Here is a 26,766-nt window from a genome sequence, read left to right as displayed (position 1 = left end):
ACTCTTTCTAATCAGGTAATAAAAACTCCAGCAAAAAGTGTGGTTGTGAAGTTTTATTTTAGCGATGCGCAATCGGAGTCTTTCTATTTCTTACAACTCGTACAAAACGTATCTTAATACATAACTTATACTTATTCTTGTCCTCGATTCAGCTGTATTGGACATTGGTATTTTATTGCATTGTGTTGTGATAAGGCAAACAAGTAAAGGAAGTGTCTTCTTTTTTTTTTTCCCCTTCTCTTTTCCTCTCTCAAATAGAAGTTTAACAGAGTCATGGTGTCAAAAGATCAAGCGTCCTTCAATAAGAGGTGGAGCTTAGGCCTCCTGATGTTGGGTTTAGTCATTGTTTTGTGGGTCTTATCGTCATTCCTGATAAATTTGATTTTCGAAGATGACTCCTATAGAAAGCCGTTCTTCATCACGTATATCAATACTGCCGCCTTTATCTTTTATCTTTTCCCCACTGCGAAGGCAGTCGTGGCGAACTACAAAGACACAGGTAGCGCAAACGTTCATCGCGAACTAATCATGGAGGAGGAAGGCACTGGTAGTGATGCTGGCAGCTCGGTCGATGTGACCAGTCCTCTACTCACAAACCTCGAAGCCGGTACGCAGACAATCCAGAAGAAGAGGTTGACGTTGTATGAGACAATCAAGTTGAGTGCCGAGTTCTGTATACTTTGGTTCACAGCCAACCTTGTGACAAACGCTTCGTTGGCATTCACATCGGTGGCATCGCAGACTATCCTTTCCACCACTTCTTCGTTTTTCACTCTCTTTATAGGCGCCATCTGCCATGTTGAATCATTGAACAAGTCCAAAATACTGGGATCGTTCATTTCATTCATCGGCATAATCATGGTTACAAAATCAGACTCTCACCAACGCTATCAACGTCATATCGCGGATATCAGCAGTGACGATAACGACACTATGCAGGTCCTAATGGGCAACTTGTTGGCTCTTGCGGGTGCTGTGCTTTATGGTGTCTACAGTACGCTGTTGAAAAGAGAAGTTGGAGACGAGACTCGTGTCAATATGAAGATTTTTTTTGGCTTTGTTGGTCTCTTTAATTTGCTCTTCCTCTGGCCATCACTAATCGTGTTGGACTTTTTCGGCTGGGAGCCATTTGCCCTGCCCAGGGATCCTAAAGTTATCATAATCATTCTTGTCAACTGTCTCATCACATTTATCAGTGATTTCTGTTGGGCAAAGGCTATGCTACTAACTAGTCCTTTGACCGTCACTGTCGGATTAAGTATAACAATACCCTTAGCAATGTTTGGTGATGTAATCTTCAAGCACAAAACCATGTCTGTACTTTATTTATTTGGTGCCACCCTCATTCTAGGCTCATTTTTCATCATTAATAAAAGCTCTGAGGAGGAACATTTCGGAAACTCAGTGACGGCAAGCAACTATGAAGCAGTGGAACAACCAGTAGCAAATAGCTGATTTGCAAAAAAAACTTCTCATCTTTCCTACCACACAAAATGAACTAGAAACAATTAAAAAAACTATTTGCATGCAACTTTCCCAATAGTAAGTTTTAGAAGAAATTTTTTTTTCCTTTACATAGAATGTATATTATAACTTTTCTAATAATATTTTCGTTTCTGCAGCATCGGGATTTAAAATGGTATAAGGCAACCCGACAAAAGAGAAGGCGTCTCGACTCAATATACTAATCGGTTATCCGTCACTAAACTCCCGATTGGTAGACATTTCGTCAAGTAGTCATTGAAGAAGATACTTGCCGAAAATCAAAAAACGATTGGGTATTCCGGATTCTTAATCAAGTAACAGCTAATGAAATAAGAAAAGAAATAGAATAAAGCACAGGCCAAAAGTGACGCCAGTAGTCCTTTCATCTTTTCACTTATACGCGAAATCTTAGGCAGACAAATTAACAATATGGATAACGTAGACATCACAATATACATCGATGATACGGAGAAGATTTCTATACCGAATTGCCATCCAGAACCACCACTAAAGTACATTATACGATTCTCTCCATCACGTGCAATAAGGGGAATTCCATTCATTTCTACAAATTTGTAACCAGTAATACCTGGTAAAAGGATACCAAATGATAATATCATGGAGAAGAACTTCCACTTATTAGTTATCTTCGGAAAAATCACTTTCTTGATGAAAATAAAAATTGCCATACATGCAATAAAATAATAGACGAACTCCTGAATGTTAAAGTCTTGAGGAACGGTTATTGAAATATTGAGGATTTTTGCTAGAAAATCCCCAAAGCGCAAAGCATCATTTGCGCTATTGGGAGCCAAAGGATATTGGAAAAAAGGTGACGTTTTCCATTCGAATTCTGCTTGCTTTGCATCTTCTGCCGGCGGGTATACTACAAGATGAGGTACGTTTTGTAACTTTAAGTCCTCAACCAATTGTGGCACTTCATTAACGTCCAGTGTAAAAAACAAACTAAGAGACTGTGGGGCCTGCGAGCGAATAGCATTAGCTACCGCATGGTAACTTTTTTCAAAATCATGGCACAATTGGCAACTCATACCGTTGCTGTTTGTACCCTTCATAGTGATATACAAAATATTATAATAACCTGGAACACCCTTGTTCAGCAGTGGGTAGTTTTCAGCTGTCACTGTTATCACGCCAGTTTCATCTTGCAATTGTAGGATGTCATCTATACTATTGGATGCTGTTGCTATAGAGTTCTGGAAGGTCTGCAATATAAGGGTGATCCATAGAACAAAGTACGTGCTGCACCACTTCATACTTTCTCTGTATGATTCAGTTCGCGGTTCACTTCTACATGCATTTCTTATTTCCAAAACTCCTAAATTCAAGTTTCTATTTTCTTTTTTAGATCATCGTGATTTCAATACGCGAATATTAATCAGAGGTATAGTTAAATAAGAGAACAAAAAAAAAATGTGAATGAATAAATAAATATATAACTCGTCAATATGACAGTATAGAGTACTATTAGACATGTAGATGCTTTTATTAAATATCTGATGAGTTAAAATGTGCTTCTTCTGCCGAAAGAAAAGAGGAGGTGGTAAATAATGAGGGTTCATATTTCCTCAAAGTCGATACTTTAAACCATTGAGCCTATTCTTTATATCCTTGAGTTGCTTGGTTTCTGGTTCCCATTCTTCAAACTCCTTAAATAACATCTTGATTTCTTCATTACTGAAGTGCTTGTTAGATTCGTACATTAATCCTCTCATACACCACGGCAGACGATAAGGGTTAGCTCCCAGCTCAGACAATTTGTACGGTGAATATTCAACGGGATGAATTTCTGACAAATCCGTTGTTTCCAATGCAAATTTGATCCCCAAGTGGTAGACTTGTTTTTCATTATAGATGGTGGAGTGGCCACCTCCTGTCAAAGTGCCCGCCAAAGATCCACTTATCTCTTTTATGATTCCATGGTCATTGTAACCCAAGTCCAACAGGGAACCAGCTATCTTAACTATTCGGGTGATAAATGCAGGCGTTTGTGATCCTCTGTCAATAAAAATTGCACGAAATATGTTGGGGTGATTGGCAAAAAGACATGTGGACGAATACAAAGGCACCAATTGATCATTGATAGACCCCACAAACGTAATTTTAACGTTATTTGATATGATTGTTCTTAGTCCCTCTATGAGGCTTTGCGACTGTTTGGAGTCGAACTTTTGAAACTCGAATAACTCTCGCAAGGAGTCCTTTTCAATCGTCTGGTATGCACGCACAAATAGGGTTTGATCGGCACCGTAAAACGGACCATTATTGATACCTGCCATTGCCAAGACCGATATGATTTTTTTGGACGAACAAAATTGAATTTCATCGTTGAAAAATTGCGAGTTATCGAGATTGATTATGCCATTTTTGATCAGCTTCGCTAAAAGCATGATAGTGACTGGGCAGCCCTGAGAATGACTTACAAAATAAATGAAATCCGAGTTATTAATTTCTTTGCTCCAATGCTTCATAACCTTATAGAAGAAATCCACTCTATCAAAGATCTCGCCTTCCCTTTCCAGAGCAATCTTGTTAATTTCAATGGGTACCTTATAATGGCCAAAATATTCTTTCACTATTTCCTCCGCTTCCGTAACGAACTTGGTGGATGTGCCTGTCGGCTCACCGATGAACGGTCTTATGATTTTGGTTGGGAAGAACCCATGAACGCCAACAAGGAGAATTCTGATAGGTCTGGATTGGTAATCCGATAAAAGGTTTATTTTTTTCCATGGATCTACTCTATACAAGGTTTCTCTGTTATGCTCTAGGAAGTCCTCATTTATTGCCTCATTTGCTGCTGCATTCGTATCCTCTTTTGACGTATCCTGTGGGTGTCGTGCACGTTCTTCCTCTTTTCGTACCCTTGATGGAGGTCTGCTATCCCAGTATTCAGTCTTCCACTTCAGAATGGCCGATGTGACAGTGTTCCATATAGTTTGTTTAGGTAAAATATCAAAGCTTGGCACGACAATGTTAGGAAACTGATTTCCTATGTCGTCAGTTAACGTTTTGGTATTTTTGATATTTTTATCCTTGATTAATATAGCATCCGGCTTATAGGGGATGTAAGTGTTCGTTAGAGGAGCTGGATTCAAACTATTGGCTAGGCGTGATAAGTTGTTATCATTCATATCAGTAGGAACGTTATGCCCTGGCTCCGGATCTTTTTTGTTTCGGCCCCAGAAAAATGGCCATGTTCGAGCTCTTGCGGTATCTTCTGCTTTTGTTGGATTGCCACTGCTCTTATTGGTCTCATCTTTTTCGACTTTGCTGGTTTCTTTCAGGATCGTTGCCTGTTGGTTATCGAGCATGCCACTGTCCCTATTTACAAAATTAGCAGGTTCTTGATGACCATTCTTACGGGCTTCATTCGCACTATTTTTGTCAGATGGTTCCTGTTCTCCCTCATCGTTATTTCCCCATATGGACCAGGATTTGGTTGCTTTGTGATTTGGCTCGTTGGGACCCATACGGTCAGAGTGCGTTCGTACTGACTGCAGCGAGGTGGTTGAAGATTTAAGACTACTTCTTGGGGAAGATTGCAACGGAGTCGTGGCCATTCTACCCACTGGTATCTTGTATGCGAGTCTCTTCCAGCTGCTCGTAATCGTGCCTGTTTGTAGTGCAAAAATGCTAGTCAGGAGGAGAGATAAGCCTAAATAGAGGTGTAAAGCGGGCTCTAGCAACTAATAGAAACAAAGTGCGTAATTTTCGAACTATTCTGGTACGTACTTCCCTAGGATTTATCTTCTTTTCTCTGTTTTTCACCCCATCTTGCATGCAACTTCGCATAAACTCAACATTGTTCTTATTGTCAAATCCTGGAAATGTGTCCGCTACGCGTAATTAATTCACAATAGTATACATAACCAGGGACAATGAATAGGCCGTTTAGATCCATGAGGTGTATGAAGAGATTGTCGACAAATTTGATTATGACGGTGGCTCAGAAGAGGAAACAGACTACAATTGAGGATTTCTTCTCCGCTAAAAAGAGTACTGCTGGGGCATCCAACAAGAAAGGCAAGACGGACGTCACTTTCACATCCACAACAAATGATGCAATCACGAAAACAGAAACAATGGAGGTCATTGCCAGCAAGCCGTCTCTTGACTCGGATGTAAAGGGTACTTTTTCGAAGAACTTGAGTACGAATCTACAGGAGCTGCTATCTTTAGAGCTCAATACGATTGATGATTCGTGGTTCCCACATTTAATGGATGAATTCAAAAAGCCATATTTTGTGAAGTTGAAGCAGTTTGTCACCAAGGAACAAGCCGATCATACCGTATTTCCACCGCCAAACGAAATTTACTCATGGACCAGGCTAACGCCATTCGATAAGGTCAAAGTCGTGATTATCGGTCAGGACCCATATCATAATCATAACCAGGCTCATGGCTTGGCGTTCAGCGTCAAGCCCCCCACACCAGCACCACCATCGTTGAAGAACATATATAAAGAATTGAAGCAAGAATATCCCGATTTTGTTCAAGATAATAGAGTGGGGGATTTAACACACTGGGCTTCACAAGGGGTTTTATTACTTAATACCTCTTTAAGTGTGAGGGCACATAATGCAAACTCGCATTCTAAACATGGATGGGAAACATTCACAAAAAGAGTGGTTCAACTATTAATCCAGGATAGAGAGGCAGACGGAAAGAGCTTAGTTTTTCTCTTATGGGGGAACAACGCTATCAAACTGGTAGAGTCTTTGCTGGGATCTACTTCCGTGGGAACTGGCAGTAAGTACCCGAATATCATGGTGATGAAGTCGGTGCACCCTTCCCCGTTGAGTGCAAGTAGAGGTTTTTTTGGGACTAACCATTTCAAAAAAATCAACAATTGGCTATGCAATACTCGTGGAGAGAAAATGATAGACTGGAGCATTGTTTCTGGCACGTCATTAAAGGAGGTTGATGAAGCAAATGCTCACTTAGAGACAAAATCAGAGGACCCCTGAAAAGTTGCTACGGCATATACACAAAATTGCTCTCCAAAACTCTAAAAACATGTAATAGGTAAAAACTACATAATGCTATTTCGTGGCATGAAGGAAAAAATGGATTCAATTTTTTCAAGAAACTAAAAGAAAAGTATATATTATACAACCAGACTGAGAGAAAGAGGGAGAGAACGCGGATATATTAAGAACCAGCCCTGCATGTGGGCAAAACTTGTAATAGAATTATTTCTTCAAAGCCTCCTTTTGAGCGTTCAATAAGGTAAAGACTGGAGCATTTAACTTATCCCTACCCTTCAAAAAGTCCAACTCCATGACGAAATCGTATTCCAAAAGGTTGGCTTCAACTTGTTCGACTAAGTCACCAGCGGCTGCAGCTGAACCACCGGTGGCAATGATGTCGTCAACAATAACAATGTTGGAACCTGCTGGAATAGCATTCTTTTGTATTTCAAAAACATCAGAACCGTACTCTTTTTGGTATGTCGCTCTGGCGCATTCACCAGGCAGTTTACCTCCCTTTCTAACTGGAACGAAACCAACACCTAAGGCCATAGCTAAAGTTGGGCCGAACAAGAACCCACGGGATTCCAACCCGACGATATAATCGATTTTGGTGTCTGGGAAAGCTTCTTCTAAATGCAGCTTGAAAGCGTCGATCAATTTTTGAAAAAGACCTGGATTTCTGAAGATGGGCAAGAAATCTTCAAACAGAATGCCCTCACTTGGAAAGTTCGGATATTGATGTAGAGCTAACTTTAATTCTTGAGCGTAACTAGCTATAGACATGATTGGTATGAGTGCACGAGATTTGTTTCTGGAACAGACAAAGGTGCTTCAAAACCAGGCTCCAGTAGCAATAACTTCAAATAACTTTCCACATTCACAACGAAATGAATTTATAACGTCAAAGATTTTTTTTTCATTGAGCGGCCGGATTTTTTTCCACGCAAAGAGTAGAATTTGTTTAAAACCAACATGTAAACACTCATATGCTGTCCAAAAATTGTGGGAATATGGAGGCAATCGCCGGCAAACGGTGATTGGGATGGTAATCTGAGTATGGATGATGCTTTGATAAATTCTGTTTCGTACGTGAGTCCGCGGGAATCTGCACATTATTTTGTGGAACTCACTGAAAGACACCTGTTGGCATTCGAGATGCTGAATTCTATGTGTCTCTTGGAGAATTATGATCATGTTTTGTTGTTTCTGGAGTGCCAGTTGGACAAATCTCGCAATTTGGCGGTTATACCTTTTGATATCATGTTGGTGCTTTTCACGTTATCGACTTCATCCGAATATTGCAAAGAGCCGATGCTAAGGGCGAATGATCCATACAACGTGTCTAGAGAAACATTAAGCAGGAGAGCTTTGAAGATTTTACAAAAGTATCTCGCTATTTTGAAGGATTTTGACGCTGAACAATACAATTTGCATGATTTAGAACTGCTTCGATGTCAATTTTTCCTGGCAATTGATACGCTGACACCAAGAAAACAAAAGTGGAGTTTCGATAGATTCAGAAGAACAAAATCCGAAAACGATGTAGCATACAGACCGAATGCGAGCGCAGATCCCGAGCTGGAGCCAAGTAATACTATCAAGAATCCATATAGGTCGTATATTAGCTGTCTGGAGCAGACACATACCATACTCGGTAGTCGCTTATTGAATTTAAAGCTTAGCGAGCCCGGAGAATTCATCAACATGATTTTATGGACGTTATGCAACTCACTGCAAGAAAGCGTACCATTGTACTTATCAAGTCATGAGATTTGGATGCCACTACTCGAAATAATCATTGATCTATTTAATTTTAGACAGGATTACTTCATACACCATGAAATCGCTCGAAATATAAGTAAATCGTTATTTATTCAACGGTTATCAGAAAGTCCATTAGCAACTTTCTTTGAATCTCTCAACACACGGAATTTTGCGAATAGATTCTCTGAATATGTGTTTATCAACTGTAACTACAGGGCACCGTCTGAAAATTACGCAACGCCTGTTCATCCTGTATATAATGGTGAAAACACTATAGTGGAAACATATATTCACAGGTTCAAATATAGTGCCTTGTACAAATCACAAAAATCATTAGCATTGAGGCGGAAGTTGATTGGATCATGTTTCAAACTACTATTAAGAGTACCTGATGGTCGTAGACTGATCACTCCAAGAATCATTGCAGATGATGTTATCCAGGGTATCTCACGGACCTTGGCTTCTTTCAATGATATTTTGCAGTTCAAAAAATTTTTCATGACTGAAAATTTATCGCAGGAGTCTTATTTTATACCTTTATTGGCCGAGGGTACGCTTTCTGAGATATTCAAAGACACACAAGAATGTGTCGTTATTTTGACATTAGTTGAGAGTTTGTCCGATGGCGTTTCATTTTGCAGCGAAGTCATTGATTTAGTCAGATTAAAATGTTTCACGTTTACCGAGCAAAGCAAGAGAATATCATACGAAGAATCAATCTTGATAACTGAAAAGTGTGACGTGTGCCTACTGGTGCTTTTACGATATCTTCTTCATTTGGTTGATGTCGAGACAATAACAGGCACCACGGAAAACCTAAGAATGTTAAGAACGATTAAGGAAAATGATTCAGACAGGCGACAGTGGGTGAAATTGCTTGAATTAAAGAATGATCCACCCTTGTTGTACCCCACAGTTTCCAAAATGTTCGACGTTCATCGTGAAAGAAATATAGGCGGCTATGTCTAGAAATACCCCATGATTCTTTCTCTCTTTTTTTACTTGGATGATCTTTGCTTAAGGCATATTCAATATCTTATGTGTAGCATAAAAAAGCAATACTTCAGCTTTCAGATAGCAAAGACGCCCTAGACGGAAAAGATAACCTCATGAAAAATAAAAATATTTCGAAGTGAAAGTTGAAATCAGTGGTATCAAAGTGCTTCCAGAGCTGCGAACCATAAACCTACAACCAAAGAACTCCATGAAACAGCTCTTGCTTAATTGATAAATATAATCATATTTTTTCTATTTAATTATACATTAAGGAATAAACAAAAATTAAAAAAGAAATGGCAAGTATCTCGAATAGTAAATTATTCTAAATAGCAATCTAATTTAATTTTAAACTCTCTTTCTGTAACGTCTGTCTCTTTGAGCAGAAACATTGATGACAGATAATGGCAATTTCAAACCCAAAGATTTGACCAAGTCAGAGGTTTGGTTGTCAACGTTCAAAACACCGTTAGAACGGGACAAGTCCAAAGCAGAGACTTCTGGGACGTATTGATCCTTTCTTTCTCTTTCTTCTTCTTGCAATTTGAAAGAAATACCTCTGACTGGACCCTTTTGGATTCTCTTCATTAAATGAGTGGTGTAACCGGCAATCTTGTTTCTCAATCTCTTGGATTGAATGGTAGCGATTTCATCAGAAAGTCTCTTGTTGGTTTGGAAATCCAAAGTCAACTTTGGATAGTAACGCTCAATCAAAGCCTTGGAAGCACGCTTGACGGTCTTAGTTCTAACTCTACCCTATTCAAATAACAAAAAAACCTTACAAACAAATGTTTGTAACGCGTGTAACTTTGCTTGTTAGTAAACTGATGTCAGAATGCATTGTTTTGTAGAGGCAGTTTAGGACGTTATATTGTCTCTTGCCTAGCATATACAAAAAGAAAATCAACAATAAGACATCGTTCTCCTGATGCACCCACAGGTATTCACTTCCAACATGTCAAAAAGCCGTTATAACAGCTCCTGAACGGTAATAATTTTGAGCATCTCTCCAATCCTTGAAGTTTCTATCTTCTTGTCGGTACTATGGCATAATGTTGACCTCAAATTTCATCGCTCATTCCAATCTAAGTTTTTCATTGTATGATTTTAGCGTGCATGTTGATTCGATATTTCGTATTTTGCCAAACTCAACTCCTAGTTTGTCTTAACATACCATTTTGTTATTGCTATTCTCGAGATCTTTATGTTTCTCAGAATAAAGTTATTTGATTCGTGAATAATTTAAATTTCATACATACTACGCTAATATGGTAGCAAATTCGATCCTAAAGACGGCGTGAGCTTGATAGCTTGGCCCGCGGAGGACCGCCCCGTTGTGGACAACAGCCGCCCGGGCCTAGACATGATATTGCGCCCGCCAACAAAGCAAATCTCCAGAGAGGCTGTTAGGCTCGCTTCCTTCCGGACAAAACGCCTCCTACGGCAGGGCAGTTTACCGAAGCGGACCGCAACGAAATGAAGAAATCATTGAGAATAAATTAAAAATGATTGAAATATGTACGGATGTAATGTGCAGGTGTTGAGCCCAAAAAAAAAGGCTGTCGGGTCACCCCGGAATTCAAGAAATAATCTCGGAAGAGAAAGAAAGGCAATTAATATGAGTTGGATCTATGATAGGGATGTACACTCTACCGGAGATTAATGCGATTTGCTTCCCAGCTGCTGAGCCGCCAAGTATCACAATGAAGAAAAATTTGGTAAGAGTATGTATGGGGAAAACGTCTTTCCTCTCATTTGTATGTCGATTCTTTTGAAGGATGAACGCATATACTAACCTTACATACTGTTTGTGCAATAGACTTTGAAATTTATACGCAACCAAGCTACCAATGCTACCGCACATGCAGAAGCCACATTGAACCCTCTACCCAATGCAGCCATCCCTCCCAAGTATGCGTTAGTGACCGTTCGCTCGTTTCCGTCTCTGGAGCCATTAACATTTGTGCCAGTCCCCGCATCAACTGTAGCAGCTCCATTGAGACGTGATATACTATGGAGAGCCGTCGTCTACGAAAACGATAATAGAAGGGTGGGTGCTTCGAATCCCCCCGGTAGAAGTGAAAATGGGTTTTCCAGACGTAAACTTATGCCTCAAAAGGGATCCGGAAGGGCGAGAGTCGGGGATGCCAACTCTCCAACAAGACATAACGGTGCTAGGGCACTAGCAAGAACTGCGCCAAATGACTATTCCACCGAATTACCGTCGAAAGTATATTCCATGGCTTTCAACAATGCGCTGAGCCACCAATATAAAAGTGGCAAGCTGTTTGTTATTGGTGGTAACAAAATCGACTTGATATCCCCCACACCAGAGCTAGACTTGAACGCATTGGAAATTATGAATACAAACACATCTGGAGATCAGGAGATTCTTGAAGGCGAAGTCATTTTCAGGAAATTCTTGGAGGAATTCCAACTTAAAGGTAAGAGACTACTTTTCATCACCGACAAGGCCAGAGAGGGGCTGATGAAAAGTTCTGAGCCGTTCAAACAAAAAGTAGACGTCATACAGAAGGAGCTTATTGAGGTCAATGACATACTGAGGGCACAAGCTGTCTTCATAGAATTAGAAGCTCTTGAATATCTAGCAATAGCGCACCAAAGAGAGTAAGAAAAAAAAATCGCCTACTTCGAACTGATTTTTGTATATACATAAATAGAATTAGTCCTCGTCTAGTTTACACCGTCCAGTTATTATTCCACTACATACGAAAATGAAAAACAATTTTGTAAATAATGAATCAAGGAATTCAATCATCGTACTTCGAGAAGTCTCTCTGGCATTCGTAAACAAAAACCATGGAATGAAAAAAAAGACCATTATGATTATAACATCTGTACATCATTCCGGCTTTATACACCCATGCACATTTTATGCTCTGTTTTTTTTATTGTTTACACTGTTGTAATTGCGGCTAAGTCCTCCGACGCGGTAGTGTCTGACCTACGCTCTCCCTGGGATCTCTTACCAACGAGGCAGCGAGGCAGCGAGAACAGTGCATCCCACCAACATCTTCCTCTTTCCACAGGCGGGATCTCTCTCCCACAGTTTCGGTTCCAAAAGGACCATGACCCCAGTGTGAGAGCCTGGTTAATGCCCGGGCTGGAATGAATAATTCTTGAAACTTTGGCTATACCAGCGGGAAAAGCCCTTAGTAATAACATAGTCAGGTTCTTTAATACTATTAATTTATTCTTGGTGATTAACCGATCTTACGAAAAAACGACATAGCAAAAAGTGGTAAAGATGTCTTCTTTAGTTGTTCAAGAGCAAGGTTCCTTCCAGCACATTCTACGGTATGTTTAACAATTACAACACGAAAATATTGGAAGAAGATAGTTTTTAACAATGAAATGGAAAGAAAAGCCCAAACGATGATGAAAAGTGCACGAATACACCGTGATTAGGTAATGGCCGTCAATACTGGCAGACACAAGGCCAAAGTGACATTGCATCACTATATACCATCATTAAATTACATAAAAGGGACTAGTAAATGGACAACCTATTCTAAAATGTTGTCAATCGGTTTTGAAAGGAATAATATGAACTCCATGAGCCTTCAACGGGAGCGCCTCCATGGGCTTACCATATATATGGCGGTACTGTGATAGTTTTGCATCTGTGGCCAAAGAATTACATTACATTGAAAACTTACGATAAACCCAGTAATAGTATGAAATACTAACAATATGCCGTAAATTTTTTATTCTTTTACCACCATTTTAATTTAGTTTGTTGAACACCAACGTTGATGGTAACATTAAAATTGTTTACGCTTTGACCACCATCAAGGGTGTCGGTCGTCGTTACTCCAACTTGGTCTGTAAGAAGGCTGATGTGGATTTACACAAGAGAGCTGGTGAGTTGACCCAGGAAGAGTTGGAAAGAATTGTCCAAATTATGCAAAACCCAACTCACTACAAGATCCCAGCTTGGTTCTTGAACCGTCAAAACGACATCACTGATGGTAAGGACTACCACAGTTTGGCTAACAATGTCGAATCCAAATTGAGAGATGACTTGGAAAGATTAAAGAAGATCAGAGCTCATCGTGGTGTTAGACACTTCTGGGGTTTGCGTGTTAGAGGTCAACACACCAAGACCACCGGTAGAAGAAGAGTTTAAATTAATTGAGGGAATTGTGAATGATAATTGTACGTTATCTCGTTTTTATTCTTTTTTCCTTTTTTTTAATTTTCTAGAAAAATAATCAAATATACGTGTTTTCAAACCAATGTGTGTTTAATCAACTTTTTATTCTATGTATAACATATATGCAAAAAAAGATATAATATAATTAAGTTTCATTCGGTAAACAGCATTAACATTACTCAACCAGGATGAAAAAGAGATGATCGTTCTGATTTAGACGATATTTACCGTTGATAAACGTTAATACAAAAGATGTTTTAACAGTGGGTAATTAAAAGAACAATTATATATGGTTCTATATTACATGCGAGAATTGAAGGGAAAAGAGAGAAAAAAATGCCGTATGGAGTAGATGAAATGAGAATGAATAATTACGAGTGGGCGAATCAACCACGGAACGCGTTTGGATCGAGGTCCTTCAACGGTTGCTGATCGACGATCTTGAACCCGAATTTTCTTTTCCTCTTAGGGGAAGAGGAAGAGTTACTTACCGAACGTTTTGTTTTAGATGGGGAATGATCTATACTGTTAATCAATTTGTTTACTCTGCTATTAGGAGACGTTTTCACCGGCGTTAGTGTCATCTTTTGTGGGTTTAGGTGGAAGGTTAATGCCTGGCTCCTTTTTGTGTTTGGCGTAGATGAGCGCCTATTTAGAGAATGATGAGGCCTTAGCGGCGTGTTTTCCAATGGCGAAGGCGAAGAAGAGGAAGAGCAAGGTGAGCTTTCATCACGAAGTATCTCCGTCTTGGCTCTAGATGCTAGGGGCGTGGCATGGACGTCCAGAGGTGGAGATGGCGGCGATACCGTTTGCGTTATAGTGGTTGATTTGGAAGTGGCAACTCTTTGCCTTTTAACCGCCTGTCTTTTGTTCTGGAACCATATTTGAATGGCTTTTTCAGTCATATGACAGGAGTCAGCCAATTCAGTTCGTTTCTCCTTTGATGGAGCGGGACATTTCTCAAATTCACCCTGGAGAATGGACAATTCCTGGGACGAGGTTCTTCTTCTCTTTCGACGGGCTAATGGGGCGTTATCGATCTTGGGCTCCTTCTTGGGAAAGGTCTCTTGAGAGTGTGTGATGAAGGCAAATGCACGTCTTTTTTCCTTGGAGGCAGTTGGGATTATGATTGACCTGGCTGCAGAGAGTGGTGTTAATATATCTTTTTTCTTCGAAGATATTGAATAATCCCTCCTGTCGTTATTTAGAGGGGTTAACGACAGGATTTCGTGTGACTCATCGACCGTTTCCTGCGAGCTGGTCAAGTGAGACGAGAGAGCAGAGTCTGATTGTGTGTGCTTGAGCAAGTCATCACTGCAGGCACTGGAGTCTTTATTCTGCGATGTGACCGTGTGTCTTAAGGCGCTCTCCACGGATCTTGGACGGCTGATGCTGATGTTCAGTGGGGGCAGTTTGATTGTTCCACGGTCGTCCAGGTGAAAGTTTGTTCTTGGGTTGACGAAGCTTGGTGACACGGGAGAAGACGAAATCTCGGTTCCCGATAGAAGAGTGGACAAAGAAGGTAGCATTTTTGTTTCTTGTGTCATTAAGAATTGATCAAGCCACAGATACAAAAATAAACCGGTGGAGGGGGAGCTTTTTTCTTGGAGTGCTGTGGTCACTACTGCGTTTTCGAACCAATCCCATACTGAAATGACAAAAGACCGTGTTATTGATATGTTAAGGCATATATATAGCAAATACAAGAGTCCGTGTCCATTACAAACCGTATGGAGCAATAAGTAGCCCGAAACAGCATACAGATTGTTCGCGTTTGGAGTTCCCACGAATGAAGATGAACATACAGTTGCAGAAGTCTTCTAGCCATCTGCAGTAGTTGACTATAGCGAATTGTATCTTTGACGTCCTTCCCAAAGAGGAAATCAGGCACCTGACAAAATTCGCGGCGTTTCCTGTTTGGGGCATGGCGTGTCGCCCGAAAGGGAAACCATATGAGAGAAAAGAGCGTCGCGTTTTAGTGTATTGGGTATAGTGTGACATAGACGAGCTCTTGCAACGAAGGGTTTACGCGCCTTTAAGCCAGATGGAGAGTGGTTACAAGTGAGCCTGCGTTAAGCTTGCTTCCTGCACGGCAGTGTCTCGATCGGTAAGTAAATAGCGTTAGGTTTATTTCGGGTTTTACAGATAGGTATATACGGAAAGAGAAAATTTGAATAAATAGTCGTTTAGATATTTCGGCAACCGTTTTATTTGTTGGCAGCTTCGAAGTATTCCTTGGAGGCTTCGACGTCTGGCTTGATGGTGGCGGCACCTGGGGTCCAGTTACATGGCAAAACAGTACCGTTCTTGTCGGTCCATTGGAAACCTTCGACCAATCTCAAAGCTTCATCGACGTTTCTACCGACTGGCAAGTCGTTGATGGTGATGTGTCTGACGGTACCCTTTGGATCAATGATAAACAAACCTCTCAAGGCGATACCTTCTTCTTCGATCAAAACACCATAGTCTCTGGACAAGGAGTGGTTGGTGTCAGCTAGTAATGGGATGTCAATTGGGCCCAAACCACCTTCCTTTCTTGGAATGTTGGTCCATGCCAAAAGAGAGTATTCGGAGTCGGTGGAGGCGAAAAGAACCTGAGCACCCTGTGCTTCGAATTTCTTTGCAGCCTCAGAGAAGGCAATGATTTCGGTTGGGCAGACGAAAGTGAAGGCCAATGGGATAAAAGCCAAGACAACGTACTTACCCTTGTATTTGTCCAAAGAGACTTCGTCAAAGACACCGTCTACGACGGCTGTTTTCTTGAAAGTTGGAGCTTGCTTTTGAACTTGAGCGACCATTGCGTATGTATATGTATGTATGTGGGTTGGTTGTATGCAAATATGGGAAAGAAGGGCACAGGCCGCATAACTCGGTAGTGACTGAGCAAACTACGTCTCTTTATATACCTCCTGGTTTGTTGCCAGCCGGCTTTGCCAGTCCGAGCCCAACCGAAAAATCCCTAAAGGACAATTTGTCAGAAAACCCGACGGGCCAGAACAGCATGGGTTTTCACACACCTTAAACGCATTACAGAACGTGGCCACATCGCATTGCAATCAGTGCTCATCAGGGATATGGAGATGAGCTTGTGCACCTGTGGCGGTGGGTTCCTGGTCAGGGATCGCAACGACTTCATCTTCGTTTTCTTGTTCTTGGACGTGTGGAGCGGGAGCATGTTGCTCACGGTCCCTTGCTCTTTGTGCAACAATGTCGTCCAGCTTCTCCCTCACATAAGGGAGCAACGTGACCCAAAATAGCACGAAATTTTTTATCACAGCAGTTATAACCCTATCATTAGTAGGATCTGGGATTATGTGTCCAAGCACGAGATCCAAGATGTTTTGCTCCGCAATTGAGCTTATTTGAGCGCACACGGTTTGGAACCACCTTCTGTACTTAGGCAATGTATCAATGTCTCTCTTGTTGGACTCCTTCCAAACCATTAGCAGCAGTTCGTTTAGAGAGTCCTGAGGGTATAATGGGTTCATGTTTCTTGTCGCTTCATATAGTTCGAAAAATCCCCTGAACAGCTCGTCCAATGCGTCCTTAGGGATTTCGCCCGATAGTACCTTGACGAATAGCAATCTTAATTGTCCAACGTCAGGGGTATTGGTGTCATACTCGATATCGTATTTAGAGTAAAGTGATAGTCTTTGTTCATGCAAGTTCGGTATCATAAGCAAATCAATGGCGGACTGGGTGTCATTACACTTCTTGTAGAAAGTTAAAGTCAACGAGTCGGAATTGATGAATTCTTTGATCTGTATAAACTTGGCCTCGTTGATTTCGTTCAGGTGAAAGTAATCCCTCCATAAATTCCACACTTCTTGTGTATTCCAAACAGTCCTGAGAACAAAAAGTAAGCTCAGCAGAATGATATATTTCCAGGGAAGGAAGCTTCCAAATTCTAAGACAATGAAAAAGGGGACTAATGAATTGTAGCCAATCAAGTAGAAAGTCCTTATCAATATCAGTAGCAACGGGAAACTATCTCTCAAGGGGCGCAACACCCTTCTATTCCATGTCGATTCGTCATTTTCATTCGTTATATTATCATTGGCTGGAGCGGCATTATCCGCAACTCGAACACGTTCACCAGGATGTTCCATAGTCATTGAGGTTTGTGCTTTTTCAATTCTAACGCTCAAAACAGATTCTAGCTGTTCAATTGCATAAGGGGACAGCAGAATATTTTTGCCATCGATCTTATAGTCATTGGGGGCGATGGGGACCTTTATTTCATCGTAGTCGCCTCTGGCAACGGACAAATAACTTGATTGTGGATTCAGTTCGCTGACAGGAATGAACACCACTTCATCCCCATTGATGATACATTTTCTATACAGTTCATCAGTGGGGACAATGACATCATTTCCAGATTCGGACATATATTGTACGCCTTGGTCATCGCCAAGCATCACAGCTGGCAACTGTTCTTGCGCGGAACCAAAATTAACAGGTGATTGCGACCTTGTATCTGGAGGCATGAACTGGAAAAGATTCGGGTTATTGAACACTTCGTTCCAAAACCCAGGTCCGGATTCCGTATACTCTTGATTGATTTGCACGTGGACTTTCACTTCGTGTGGCTCTTTAATGTATTCGCTGATCTTAGATGAGTTTCCCGCAAAGTTGTTCTCATGCAGCAATTGCCCCTTGTAGATCAGTTTGATATCATTTCTCTTCAGGTTCAGTGAGTGCGTATAAACAGAACAAATGAAATCCTTCACTTGCTTCACCGTGGTATCTGGTTTGACATTCATCTGTGTTATAGACAAAGTAGCATCTGATATGAATTCCAATACAAACCCCCCTTCATCGTGAGCGATCTGCGAACCTTGTTCATGGTTCATCTTGAATAAAAATGTAAAGAACGAATTGTGCGCTGGTGCGTAATCAATACCTAGCAAATCCACCAGGTTCAAATCTTTATAGTAATCCGAATCACTCCCATAATTTAAGAACATGGGTGTTTGTTTCCCCTTTATTATGAAGCCTTGGAAATCACACACTGAATGGTCTTCTTTGATACCGCAGAGATTGCCTGCCGATTTCTCGAAGTTCTTTATACGTTCTAATGCCAGTTTTTCTAATCTAACCAACGTGGTGCCGATGGGCAAGTTTGTTTCCGTTGAATTGAATATACGTTGAGAGGATAACGTATTTATCTCAAGTTGTATGTTCATCGAGTTGAATTCAGTCTCCATGTCGTAATCCAAGTATAATGCAGAGCCTGAAGGGGATGCTCGTTTTTCCAGTTGTAATCTGATAAAATGATTCGAATCTAGATGGCTAGATGAAGCGATATCCTTCAGTAAACATGTTGGAGATAACTCTTTGCCTTCATAACTTAGGAAGTACGCACTGACACTACTTAAGGCAGAGCCAAATTCTGCACTTGTATGCCGTTCCTCAGTTTGATAGGTAGCCCTTAGCTGCTTGGATATTTGGCAATGAACGTATTGAAGTAACCTACCGACCATACTTAAAGGGTGGGCGTTGACCAAGAAATTCGTTCTGATAAGATCGATCTCCCTTGACCAAATAGTAAATTTACAGGGCGTCTGAGCCAGATATTCAGACATGTTGTATATTTAGACAGGTCTGTATATCACTCTATCACCGTTTGCTGGTATATGATATGCTTGTTTGGACTATGTCCCTTTACTATTATATAGTGTTAACTCTCTTTGTTTAATTTTTTTGGAAGTTGCACCGACTATTCGACAATTACCGTTACGTATTCACAAAGGAAAAACCACCACGTATTGGATATTTTAGGAAGATAGATGTGTTGATCAAAGTGTTATAAATATTTTTTAAGTGATAGCTAAACTAAATAAAAAAATCACATATGTACATTGTTAGTTTATTGTTATTTTCCTTGCTTAATGGTCATGGCATCATGAAACATAGCAGCGCGAGCTTGCTGTTCCTTCTCTGCATTCATTTCAGAGTCATATACAGTGAAAGGAAGGGCTAGATTATTTCTTTCCAAGCTTCTTTTCCAGGTCACCTAATTCCTTTTCCAAGTTCTTAATTTCCTCCTCATTCTCAAAAGTCTTCATTCTTGCCAACTCAGCCCTTTTCCTCCTGGCTTCTGTCTCCTCTTCCCTTCTCTCCAATTCTTGAATCCATAACTTCTCTCTCATCTTGGCCTTCTCCTTCAACTGTTCCTCCTTTGCCTTCAATTCCTTACCAGAAGTTCCATAAATGAACGAACCTGCGACCAGCGCGACTAATGTAGCCGCTTGAAGACCCACACGCCAACGGAAGTAGTACTGAGCCTTCCATTTATTACCAATACGAACGTTCTGAGCCGCTAGAATAACAGCGCCTGTGGTCAATAGGCATCCAATGGGCACCAATGGCTGTTTTTTACAATGATAAATAATCCTTTCACCAAAGGGCATCTCATCCAATTCCCTCTTCGTGACATCAAAACTAGAGGGCATACGCGACATCCTGAATATATAGCGTTGATACTACCCTCTCCATCATCAGGAAATAAACTCAACCCGATAGAAAGCCACTGTTGCTCTTCTTGATGCTTCTGTTATTATTACTACTCTTAAAACAAAAAAGGGCCCTCCTTAATTCGCTACCCGGAAACGAGAAGTATAATGGCTAATTCTGCTCAAACTTGGCATGAGTTATATTACTGTATTTATTTTACAAGAGGTGGGAGAAATGGAGTCCCCGTTTGAATTGAATTATATAGCTGCGGAAGCGCTTGTGGTATATACTTCTAGAAACCAGTTCGCCAGTTTGGCCACGTCTGCATCTAAATAGACGTCGTTCAGTGCGATATTGTACTCGAGCACAATTTCCATAAAGGCACTTGTGGACAGTTGGTAGAGGACACTGATCATGTCCGTTGTGTCATTCACAGTACCCTCGTCCTCACTGTCGTGTTGGACCCTGTCTTGGGCTGTTCTCTGTGCATGGAAGGCGGTGTATGCCATGGATTCTGGATCCCAATCGGCAAATTCACCCAGTGCACAAATGGATCTTTCCAAAATTTTGAGAATATCTCCGACGGACGCAATGATACCACCCTTCGGGTCCTCTGCCCTTGATTTAATCAGCAGTCCCGTGAGTGCTACCAAGCTATTGGCGTGGCATATGGGTAGTGGAATCAGTTTTTCGGCTTGTCTTTTCTTGGAAATAGACCATATATCAATTATGGAAATCTGGGCCTTGTTGGAGCTGCTAGGTAATATTTCGTAATTATCATCTTCATCATACAGTTGTCTTTCAGCGTAAGAGGGAAAAATAAATGACATTATGGAATTCTTCAGCTTCTTGAATATTAGACGCATGGCGGTCATGAATGTGGTCTCGTGAGTGAATATAGAGCCATTGAAAGTTTGTCTCGTTTCATCTAAGTCATTTTGCAAATATGAAGAACTAGACCTTTTCTTGTTTCCGCGGTTAAGCAACACGCTGTCGTCCGTCCTTACTCTAAATTTATTTGGCGATCCATCCAACAAATCGTTATCCCTCGATGGCGTCATCATAGAGGGTCGGTTCCCGAAAAGCCTTTCGTTGGTATTTATCAACTTTCCGTTCTCGTACATATAATCGAGATTGTCCACCTTTCTTTGATGCCTCGTAGTTGCGGAGCTTCCCAGATCTTGTATGGATCTCAGATACTGCACGACCGTTTCATTATTTGCTTGAATGGTCTTCAAGCACTCCTTGAGAATTAGTGACCACGTGTTGCCATTACTGCTTCTAAACTTAGAGTGATATATTGGTGCCCGTAATGATGGATCCAGTGAGGTGGCTCTGTAAGCTAGTTCTTGGTGGGCGGTCAACTTAGTGAATGCTTTATCTGAAGAAAGACCGCTGAGTAGGGTTTCCATGGGGGTCGCCGATAAATTAGAAATCAGCTTGCCCTTATGCAAACAACCAATGGACATATGTGCGTCAAATGCTATATTTATAAATTCGAAAGTGATGAAGATAATGCAGGAGATCATTAGCAAATTTATGATAGATGCAACACCACTCGTAAATGAAACAAATAACCCTGGTGTTTGGCTGGAGAGAATAACTATAGTGAAGAACGGTAATATGAACATGCTAGCCACACTTAAAATAATTGACTTTTCAAAAATCTTCTTGAGCCGCTCCAATACGTAGTCTTGTGGAGCTTGAAAAAAGTTTTCACAGTTGAATGATAATTTGTCGGCATCAGTGACATGATGTTGCACGTTATAAATCGTGGGCACAATAACCCAGATAAACAGCCTGTAGTATGGTTTTGATCCAGATCCACGTCCAAAAACTGCACTCAAAACAAAAGATAAGAGGAAACTCCCGATAAAATAAACTCCTTGATATACAAGAAATTTCAACGACAGCAGTTGGCCCAGCACGAAAGTAAGTGAATTAGCAAACCCGAGGTTCTTTACGTGCATGTAATTCTTCCTCGTCACAATAATCAACAGGGAAACTAGGTTCAAAACCAGCACGTTGGGAATAAATGCCAACGCTAGCTCCCACAGCGGTAAGTACGGCAACGCCAGCAGTGAAATGCCAACAGTTTGGAAAATAGAACATATGAAAAATAGCCTCGTGACCAAATGATTGAATCGGGTCTTGCACACGTCGCTGAAGATGGTATGGTACTTGCACCGTGGGTTCAGCAACTGCCTGGGCGTCTGTATCATTTCCTCGCCTTGCTATGTCCTTTGGTCTTCTTCAATTTCACCAACTCATCGCCTAAGTCTTTGTCTTTCTCAATAGTATTTCTCGATATTATTTATATTCTTTATTCTGTAAGGAAAGAACAAAAAAAGAGCGGCGGGCGGGTTACGAGACCTATTATTGAATGGCGTTTCTAAGCTATTTTGCCACTGAAAGACAACAAAGTGCAAGAAAGGAGGATATCAAGAGACTGTTAAAGGTTAGGGTGGGTTAGGAGTGTTGCTGATGAATGATATCAAGGATATGGACGAGAAGAAGCCCTTTTTCGGCAACCATTCCGAGGACATACAGACCAAATTGGACAAGAAGTTGGGTCCTGAGTATATCTCCAAAAGAGTTGGGTTTGGGACAAGTAGGATCGCTTACATCGAGGGTTGGAGGGTAATCAATCTAGCCAACCAAATTTTTGGGTACAATGGCTGGTCTACGGAGGTAAAGAGTGTGGTAATTGATTTCTTGGACGAGCGACAGGGCAGGTTCAGCATAGGTTGCACGGCGATCGTTCGTGTTACGTTGACTAGTGGAACTTATAGGGAAGATATTGGCTATGGTACCGTGGAGAACGAAAAAAGGAAGCCCGCTGCTTTTGAAAGGGCTAAGAAATCCGCTGTTACAGATGCTTTAAAAAGATCTTTGAGAGGGTTTGGTAATGCTCTGGGAAACTGTCTTTATGATAAGGATTTCCTGGCAAAGATTGACAAAGTTAAGTTCGATCCACCGGATTTTGACGAGAACAATTTGTTCAGGCCCACCGACGAAATCAGCGAAAGCTCAAGATCGAATACTTTGCATGAAAATCATGAACAACAACAACAACAACAACAATACCCAAATAAAAGAAGACAATTGACCAAAGTTACAAGCGCCGCTTCGGATTCGACAAAAAATCTGGTTAAACTGGAGAATATAACAAATAAGAGCGCATCTGCGACAGCTACTCCTACCGACACCAACAACAGTAGCAACATTAGTAAGCACTCTGATGCCTCCAAACAAGATCAAGATGATCTACTGGATGATTCTCTTATGTTTAGCGATGATTTTCAAGATGACGACCTGATAAATATGGGCAACGCAAATAGTAATGTTCTACCAGCAGATACAGATCTGATGATGGCTAAACAAAGCACAAATCCTGACTCAATTTTAGAAGCAGAAAAAATTACCTTTGTCACAGCTAAGGCAGCAACTTCCGTACAGAATGAACACCACATTGGCGAAGAGAACATCTTTGATCCCAAGTATCAAGCTCAATCCATCAGACATACCATCGATCAGACTACGTCAAAACATGTTCCAGCAAGCGTACTAAAGGATAAAGCGACGGCTACTGCGAGGGATTCTGTTTATGAAAAGTTTGCACCGAAGGGAAGACAGCTAAACATGAAGAATAATGACAAAGAAGTGGGGGCTACTGTGCAAGAAGGAGCTGAAAATCAAGTTGCGCATGAAATCACCCCGAAGAAACCAAACACCACTACTGTTGCTTCTGCGAGTGCACCACAGTTTGCACCACCTTCCAAGGTTGTGCATCCCAATGGGATTGGTGGTATGGCTGCTCTTCCACCACAAAGATCCACACGGAGGGAGGTTGGAAGACCGAAAATCAATCCACTGCATACACGCAAGCCTAATTGAAATGCTTTTTCGATCAAAAACAAATAAACCTTTGCATCATTATTTATTATTCTAAAAATCCCTACTCTTTTCAATTCAGAATTTATTTGTATTTCTTCCAATATTGTCGTATTTCTTTTTTCACACTTAGTAACTATATATACTATTAAACCAAATACCGTTTTCTTTTATTCTTCATGATGCTTCAGTGATTAAATTCCTTATAACTTTACAAAAACTTATGTATTCAAATATATACAATGGGCTGTATAAATAAACAAATGTGGAAGCCCAGAATGAGCGATAGATCATTAGAACACTAGAAAGAAATCAAGATTTCGTTTCAACTTTGTTTGTAACTGGATCATCAGATTCATTTAGTTCCAATGGGCCTATCCATTCCCAGCATTTCATTATTTCACCACGAATTTCAACCAAATTGGATTTTATATTACTATTATTATGCTCTAAATACCTTACCACTTGTGACCATAAGTGATTCTTATACTTCAGGTCCACAACATCCGAAAGAAAGATATCGCGTAACTGGACTATGCTCAAATAAGCATTTTTCTCCGGATCTGACATGGATTTGATTTTTTGAAACTTCAATTTCTCCATGGTTTGAGTAACGAGCTCTTCGATTTTGGCTTTTTTCCTATAATACCTCTTTAATTTGGTCTCAATTACTTTGCTAATGGTAATTAGTAAAAGCACCAGCCAAATTGGCCTTTGGAACCTTTTGTACGTTTGGTAAATTTCCCTCTCAAATTGACATTTCATTCCAATGTATTTCTTGGATGTCGACCGAAAATTCCTCGTCTTGTGGGGGACGGATTTTTCTGAAATATATCTCTTCTTTCTCTGAACGTCATTGCTTTCAATGAGGTTGTCGGAACTTCCACCAGTGATGTTGTCGTTGGGTGATAACTACAAAAAATGAAAGAAAATGTTAGTAAATTTTGATTCGAAAAGTAAACAAAAGAAAATACTACTAAGGCTGTTATCGCAAAATAACAACTTCAGTGTGGAAAGATAAATTGTACTCACTTGCCTCCATATTATTTCTGGTTCTTCAGTTAAATCTTTGATAACTTGAACCCATAGGTCCTCAAACTCATCATCTCGAATCCAGGGAGCTCTCGCTTCATTGAATATTTGATACAAGTCATCCTCTGTCATACCACTCTCGATGTCGTCCTTCCCCTCACCACAGGAAATTTGTGCGTTTTTGGCCCTTAGAAACTCCAACGATTTTTCCACCACTTCGGAAACTAGCTGTTGTTTTTTGTCATCTTTGACACATTGACCTTGGGCTGGTATAATTTCCAGAAAGTCAAGTTTGGAAGGTACCAACTTATAGTCTGGTTTGCACTTCAGTTTCAGATAAGGATAACAAATGCCATTTGGTGGACAAGGAATACATTTGGGTTTGTAATCCTGTAACCAGATATTCAATTTTTGAATGAACTCAGGAGACTCCTCATTCACTCGATGTGTTGGCACTTCGTGGCCGCAATATCCCACTAACAATCTCTGCTCTCTATACCAAAGACCGAAAAAGAGAGGGATGAGTATGAATATTCCGAATAGAATGGATGCTAGCAGAGATTTACCTAAAAACTTAAAAAAACTCTTGCATTTGTGCTTTTTTGGCGCGCTCCTCTGGATCGTTGCACCCTCCTTCTCCTGCTTTGTATCAGCGTCTTCTTCGCTCTCACTCTCCAGTTGTTCATTAATTTCCTCCTGGAGCTCTTGCACTCTTGCTTCACTCTTTTCAACGTCTTTCGTTGTGGGCAATTGAGGAGTCTCGATCCTTGTAGGTACTAGGATTTCATCTTCATCCGATACCGATTCACTATCGTCAGTTCCTATCATCTCCACAACGTTTTGGCCGGTATTTTCCATTGTCTCATCAGGGTCCGGCGTGCTTATCTTTGGAATCAATGGTTGTTCGGCCTCTGAGCTTGATTCCTCAGATGAAAACAGAGAAGGCGCTTTTTCATCCTGCAACGGGCTTGGTTGCTCCAATTCCGGAGCCAGCCTTGTTGTTGGTTCCTCCTTTTGCGGTAATCTATTAGCAAATGAAGCAGAGACTTTTAGTTTACTTAGCGGGCTACCCTGTCCCATTCCTTTATCGGCTTCAACCTCATTTCCGTTAGGCTGTATGCTTGCTACAAATGGATCATTTTCTGTGCCACTAGAAGTCATCGAATCGTCAAAGTTGTCCAAACTTACTGGTTTACTATTTGTGTTCTGCATGGGAGTCTTGACAGAAAGCTTTCCTAAAATGGCGGAGCCGTTTCCATGCTCTTGAAGATTCAAAAGATTTGTCTTCCGCTTTTTCACTTTTTGAAGAACGTGTCCTATCTCTGAGTCGGATGATGAGATATTGAAGGGCTCACTCTTCTCGTCATGATTTCTACTATCCTTTGAAGTTACCTCGGAGCCGGTATCGGAATCGAGGCCTTTCCTTTTCCGACTATTAGTGTTGAAATTCTTCTGGAAGTCGTTGGTTTCGGACTTGCTGGAGTCAGACAAAGACGCTTCCTCCTTCTCATTATCCGATCCACTATATATAATTAAGGGATTATTTTTCTCTTCTTCATCGTCATCTTCATCATTACTGACATCATCCAATATTCTATTTTTTTTGAACTGTTTAGCTAAGGGAGAAGCAGACTTCTCCCTACGGGTCCGTCTGCTACCGCGAGAAGAAGTAGAGGAGGAAGAGGAAGGATGGTCCATCTTCACGATACCTTCGTCACTGGGTTGAATGTTCAAATACATCTTCCGTAACTGTGGGACCTGTGGTCTAATCTTCTCGTCAAACAGCTCCACCAGGGCGTTCTTCCTGGCATTAGATGGAAATTCCACATTGTTTTCAACCAATATCCTCCTTAAAGCTGCCATTTTCACTGAATTCGGATCGAATCCAGCCTCTAGATACTCTAAGCCACTGTCCATCGCGGCACTCACTGTGAACTGCTACGGTTTTTATTGTATGCTGTTATG

At 40.9% G+C, this 26,766-nt stretch overlaps 16 protein-coding genes across 16 annotated transcripts; 6 read left to right on the top strand and 10 right to left on the bottom strand.

Annotated features, from left to right (window-relative positions):
• Positions 1-273: 273 nt before the first annotated feature.
• On the top strand, positions 274-1,455 carry SKDI13G1180 (uncharacterized protein; the record flags this gene model as incomplete). Its single annotated transcript, XM_056230212.1, has 1 exon — positions 274-1,455. One exon carries the CDS (start codon positions 274-276, stop codon positions 1,453-1,455), a length of 1,182 nt encoding a protein of 393 aa, XP_056084154.1.
• A 308-nt stretch (positions 1,456-1,763) lies between these two features.
• OST6 (dolichyl-diphosphooligosaccharide--protein glycotransferase) lies at positions 1,764-2,762 on the bottom strand (the record flags this gene model as incomplete). The annotated part of the gene is made up of 1 exon (XM_056230211.1): positions 1,764-2,762. The coding sequence occupies one exon, from the start codon at positions 2,760-2,762 to the stop codon at positions 1,764-1,766; it is 999 nt and encodes a 332-aa protein (XP_056084153.1).
• Positions 2,763-3,074: 312 nt separating this feature from the next.
• On the bottom strand, positions 3,075-5,069 carry SKDI13G1160 (uncharacterized protein; the record flags this gene model as incomplete). The annotated part of the gene is made up of 1 exon (XM_056230210.1): positions 3,075-5,069. One exon carries the CDS (start codon positions 5,067-5,069, stop codon positions 3,075-3,077), a length of 1,995 nt encoding a protein of 664 aa, XP_056084152.1.
• A 318-nt stretch (positions 5,070-5,387) lies between these two features.
• On the top strand, positions 5,388-6,476 carry UNG1 (uracil-DNA glycosylase; the record flags this gene model as incomplete). The annotated part of the gene is made up of 1 exon (XM_056230209.1): positions 5,388-6,476. The coding sequence occupies one exon, from the start codon at positions 5,388-5,390 to the stop codon at positions 6,474-6,476; it is 1,089 nt and encodes a 362-aa protein (XP_056084151.1).
• Positions 6,477-6,701: 225 nt separating this feature from the next.
• Positions 6,702-7,265, bottom strand: APT1 (adenine phosphoribosyltransferase APT1; the record flags this gene model as incomplete). The annotated part of the gene is made up of 1 exon (XM_056230208.1): positions 6,702-7,265. The coding sequence occupies one exon, from the start codon at positions 7,263-7,265 to the stop codon at positions 6,702-6,704; it is 564 nt and encodes a 187-aa protein (XP_056084150.1).
• A 273-nt stretch (positions 7,266-7,538) lies between these two features.
• On the top strand, positions 7,539-9,215 carry NSE5 (Smc5-Smc6 complex subunit NSE5; the record flags this gene model as incomplete). The annotated part of the gene is made up of 1 exon (XM_056230207.1): positions 7,539-9,215. The coding sequence occupies one exon, from the start codon at positions 7,539-7,541 to the stop codon at positions 9,213-9,215; it is 1,677 nt and encodes a 558-aa protein (XP_056084149.1).
• Positions 9,216-9,590: 375 nt separating this feature from the next.
• Positions 9,591-10,419, bottom strand: RPS17A (40S ribosomal protein eS17; the record flags this gene model as incomplete). The annotated part of the gene is made up of 2 exons (XM_056230206.1): positions 9,591-9,998; positions 10,417-10,419. 2 exons carry the CDS (start codon positions 10,417-10,419, stop codon positions 9,591-9,593), a joined length of 411 nt encoding a protein of 136 aa, XP_056084148.1.
• Positions 10,420-11,349: 930 nt separating this feature from the next.
• On the top strand, positions 11,350-11,874 carry YML6 (mitochondrial 54S ribosomal protein uL4m; the record flags this gene model as incomplete). The annotated part of the gene is made up of 1 exon (XM_056230205.1): positions 11,350-11,874. One exon carries the CDS (start codon positions 11,350-11,352, stop codon positions 11,872-11,874), a length of 525 nt encoding a protein of 174 aa, XP_056084147.1.
• A 636-nt stretch (positions 11,875-12,510) lies between these two features.
• Positions 12,511-13,392, top strand: RPS18B (40S ribosomal protein uS13; the record flags this gene model as incomplete). Its single annotated transcript, XM_056230204.1, has 2 exons — positions 12,511-12,560; positions 12,999-13,392. 2 exons carry the CDS (start codon positions 12,511-12,513, stop codon positions 13,390-13,392), a joined length of 444 nt encoding a protein of 147 aa, XP_056084146.1.
• A 413-nt stretch (positions 13,393-13,805) lies between these two features.
• On the bottom strand, positions 13,806-14,966 carry YOX1 (Yox1p; the record flags this gene model as incomplete). The annotated part of the gene is made up of 1 exon (XM_056230202.1): positions 13,806-14,966. One exon carries the CDS (start codon positions 14,964-14,966, stop codon positions 13,806-13,808), a length of 1,161 nt encoding a protein of 386 aa, XP_056084145.1.
• Positions 14,967-15,626: 660 nt separating this feature from the next.
• On the bottom strand, positions 15,627-16,217 carry TSA1 (thioredoxin peroxidase TSA1; the record flags this gene model as incomplete). The annotated part of the gene is made up of 1 exon (XM_056230201.1): positions 15,627-16,217. One exon carries the CDS (start codon positions 16,215-16,217, stop codon positions 15,627-15,629), a length of 591 nt encoding a protein of 196 aa, XP_056084144.1.
• A 258-nt stretch (positions 16,218-16,475) lies between these two features.
• On the bottom strand, positions 16,476-19,004 carry USA1 (Usa1p; the record flags this gene model as incomplete). The annotated part of the gene is made up of 1 exon (XM_056230200.1): positions 16,476-19,004. The coding sequence occupies one exon, from the start codon at positions 19,002-19,004 to the stop codon at positions 16,476-16,478; it is 2,529 nt and encodes an 842-aa protein (XP_056084143.1).
• A 399-nt stretch (positions 19,005-19,403) lies between these two features.
• Positions 19,404-19,883, bottom strand: RCF1 (respiratory supercomplex assembly factor RCF1; the record flags this gene model as incomplete). Its single annotated transcript, XM_056230199.1, has 1 exon — positions 19,404-19,883. One exon carries the CDS (start codon positions 19,881-19,883, stop codon positions 19,404-19,406), a length of 480 nt encoding a protein of 159 aa, XP_056084142.1.
• Positions 19,884-20,132: 249 nt separating this feature from the next.
• NDC1 (Ndc1p) lies at positions 20,133-22,097 on the bottom strand (the record flags this gene model as incomplete). The annotated part of the gene is made up of 1 exon (XM_056230198.1): positions 20,133-22,097. The coding sequence occupies one exon, from the start codon at positions 22,095-22,097 to the stop codon at positions 20,133-20,135; it is 1,965 nt and encodes a 654-aa protein (XP_056084141.1).
• Positions 22,098-22,359: 262 nt separating this feature from the next.
• Positions 22,360-23,772, top strand: RAD52 (recombinase RAD52; the record flags this gene model as incomplete). Its single annotated transcript, XM_056230197.1, has 1 exon — positions 22,360-23,772. One exon carries the CDS (start codon positions 22,360-22,362, stop codon positions 23,770-23,772), a length of 1,413 nt encoding a protein of 470 aa, XP_056084140.1.
• Positions 23,773-24,081: 309 nt separating this feature from the next.
• SRC1 (Src1p) lies at positions 24,082-26,718 on the bottom strand (the record flags this gene model as incomplete). The annotated part of the gene is made up of 2 exons (XM_056230196.1): positions 24,082-24,681; positions 24,802-26,718. 2 exons carry the CDS (start codon positions 26,716-26,718, stop codon positions 24,082-24,084), a joined length of 2,517 nt encoding a protein of 838 aa, XP_056084139.1.
• Positions 26,719-26,766: the final 48 nt, after the last annotated feature.

This window comes from Saccharomyces kudriavzevii, assembly GCF_947243775.1.
Source record: "Saccharomyces kudriavzevii IFO 1802 strain IFO1802 genome assembly, chromosome: 13".
NCBI classification, from domain to species: Eukaryota; Fungi; Ascomycota; class Saccharomycetes; order Saccharomycetales; family Saccharomycetaceae; genus Saccharomyces; species Saccharomyces kudriavzevii.
Note: the sequence above shows the minus strand (reverse complement) of the source record. Positions and strands in the feature narration are given on the sequence as shown.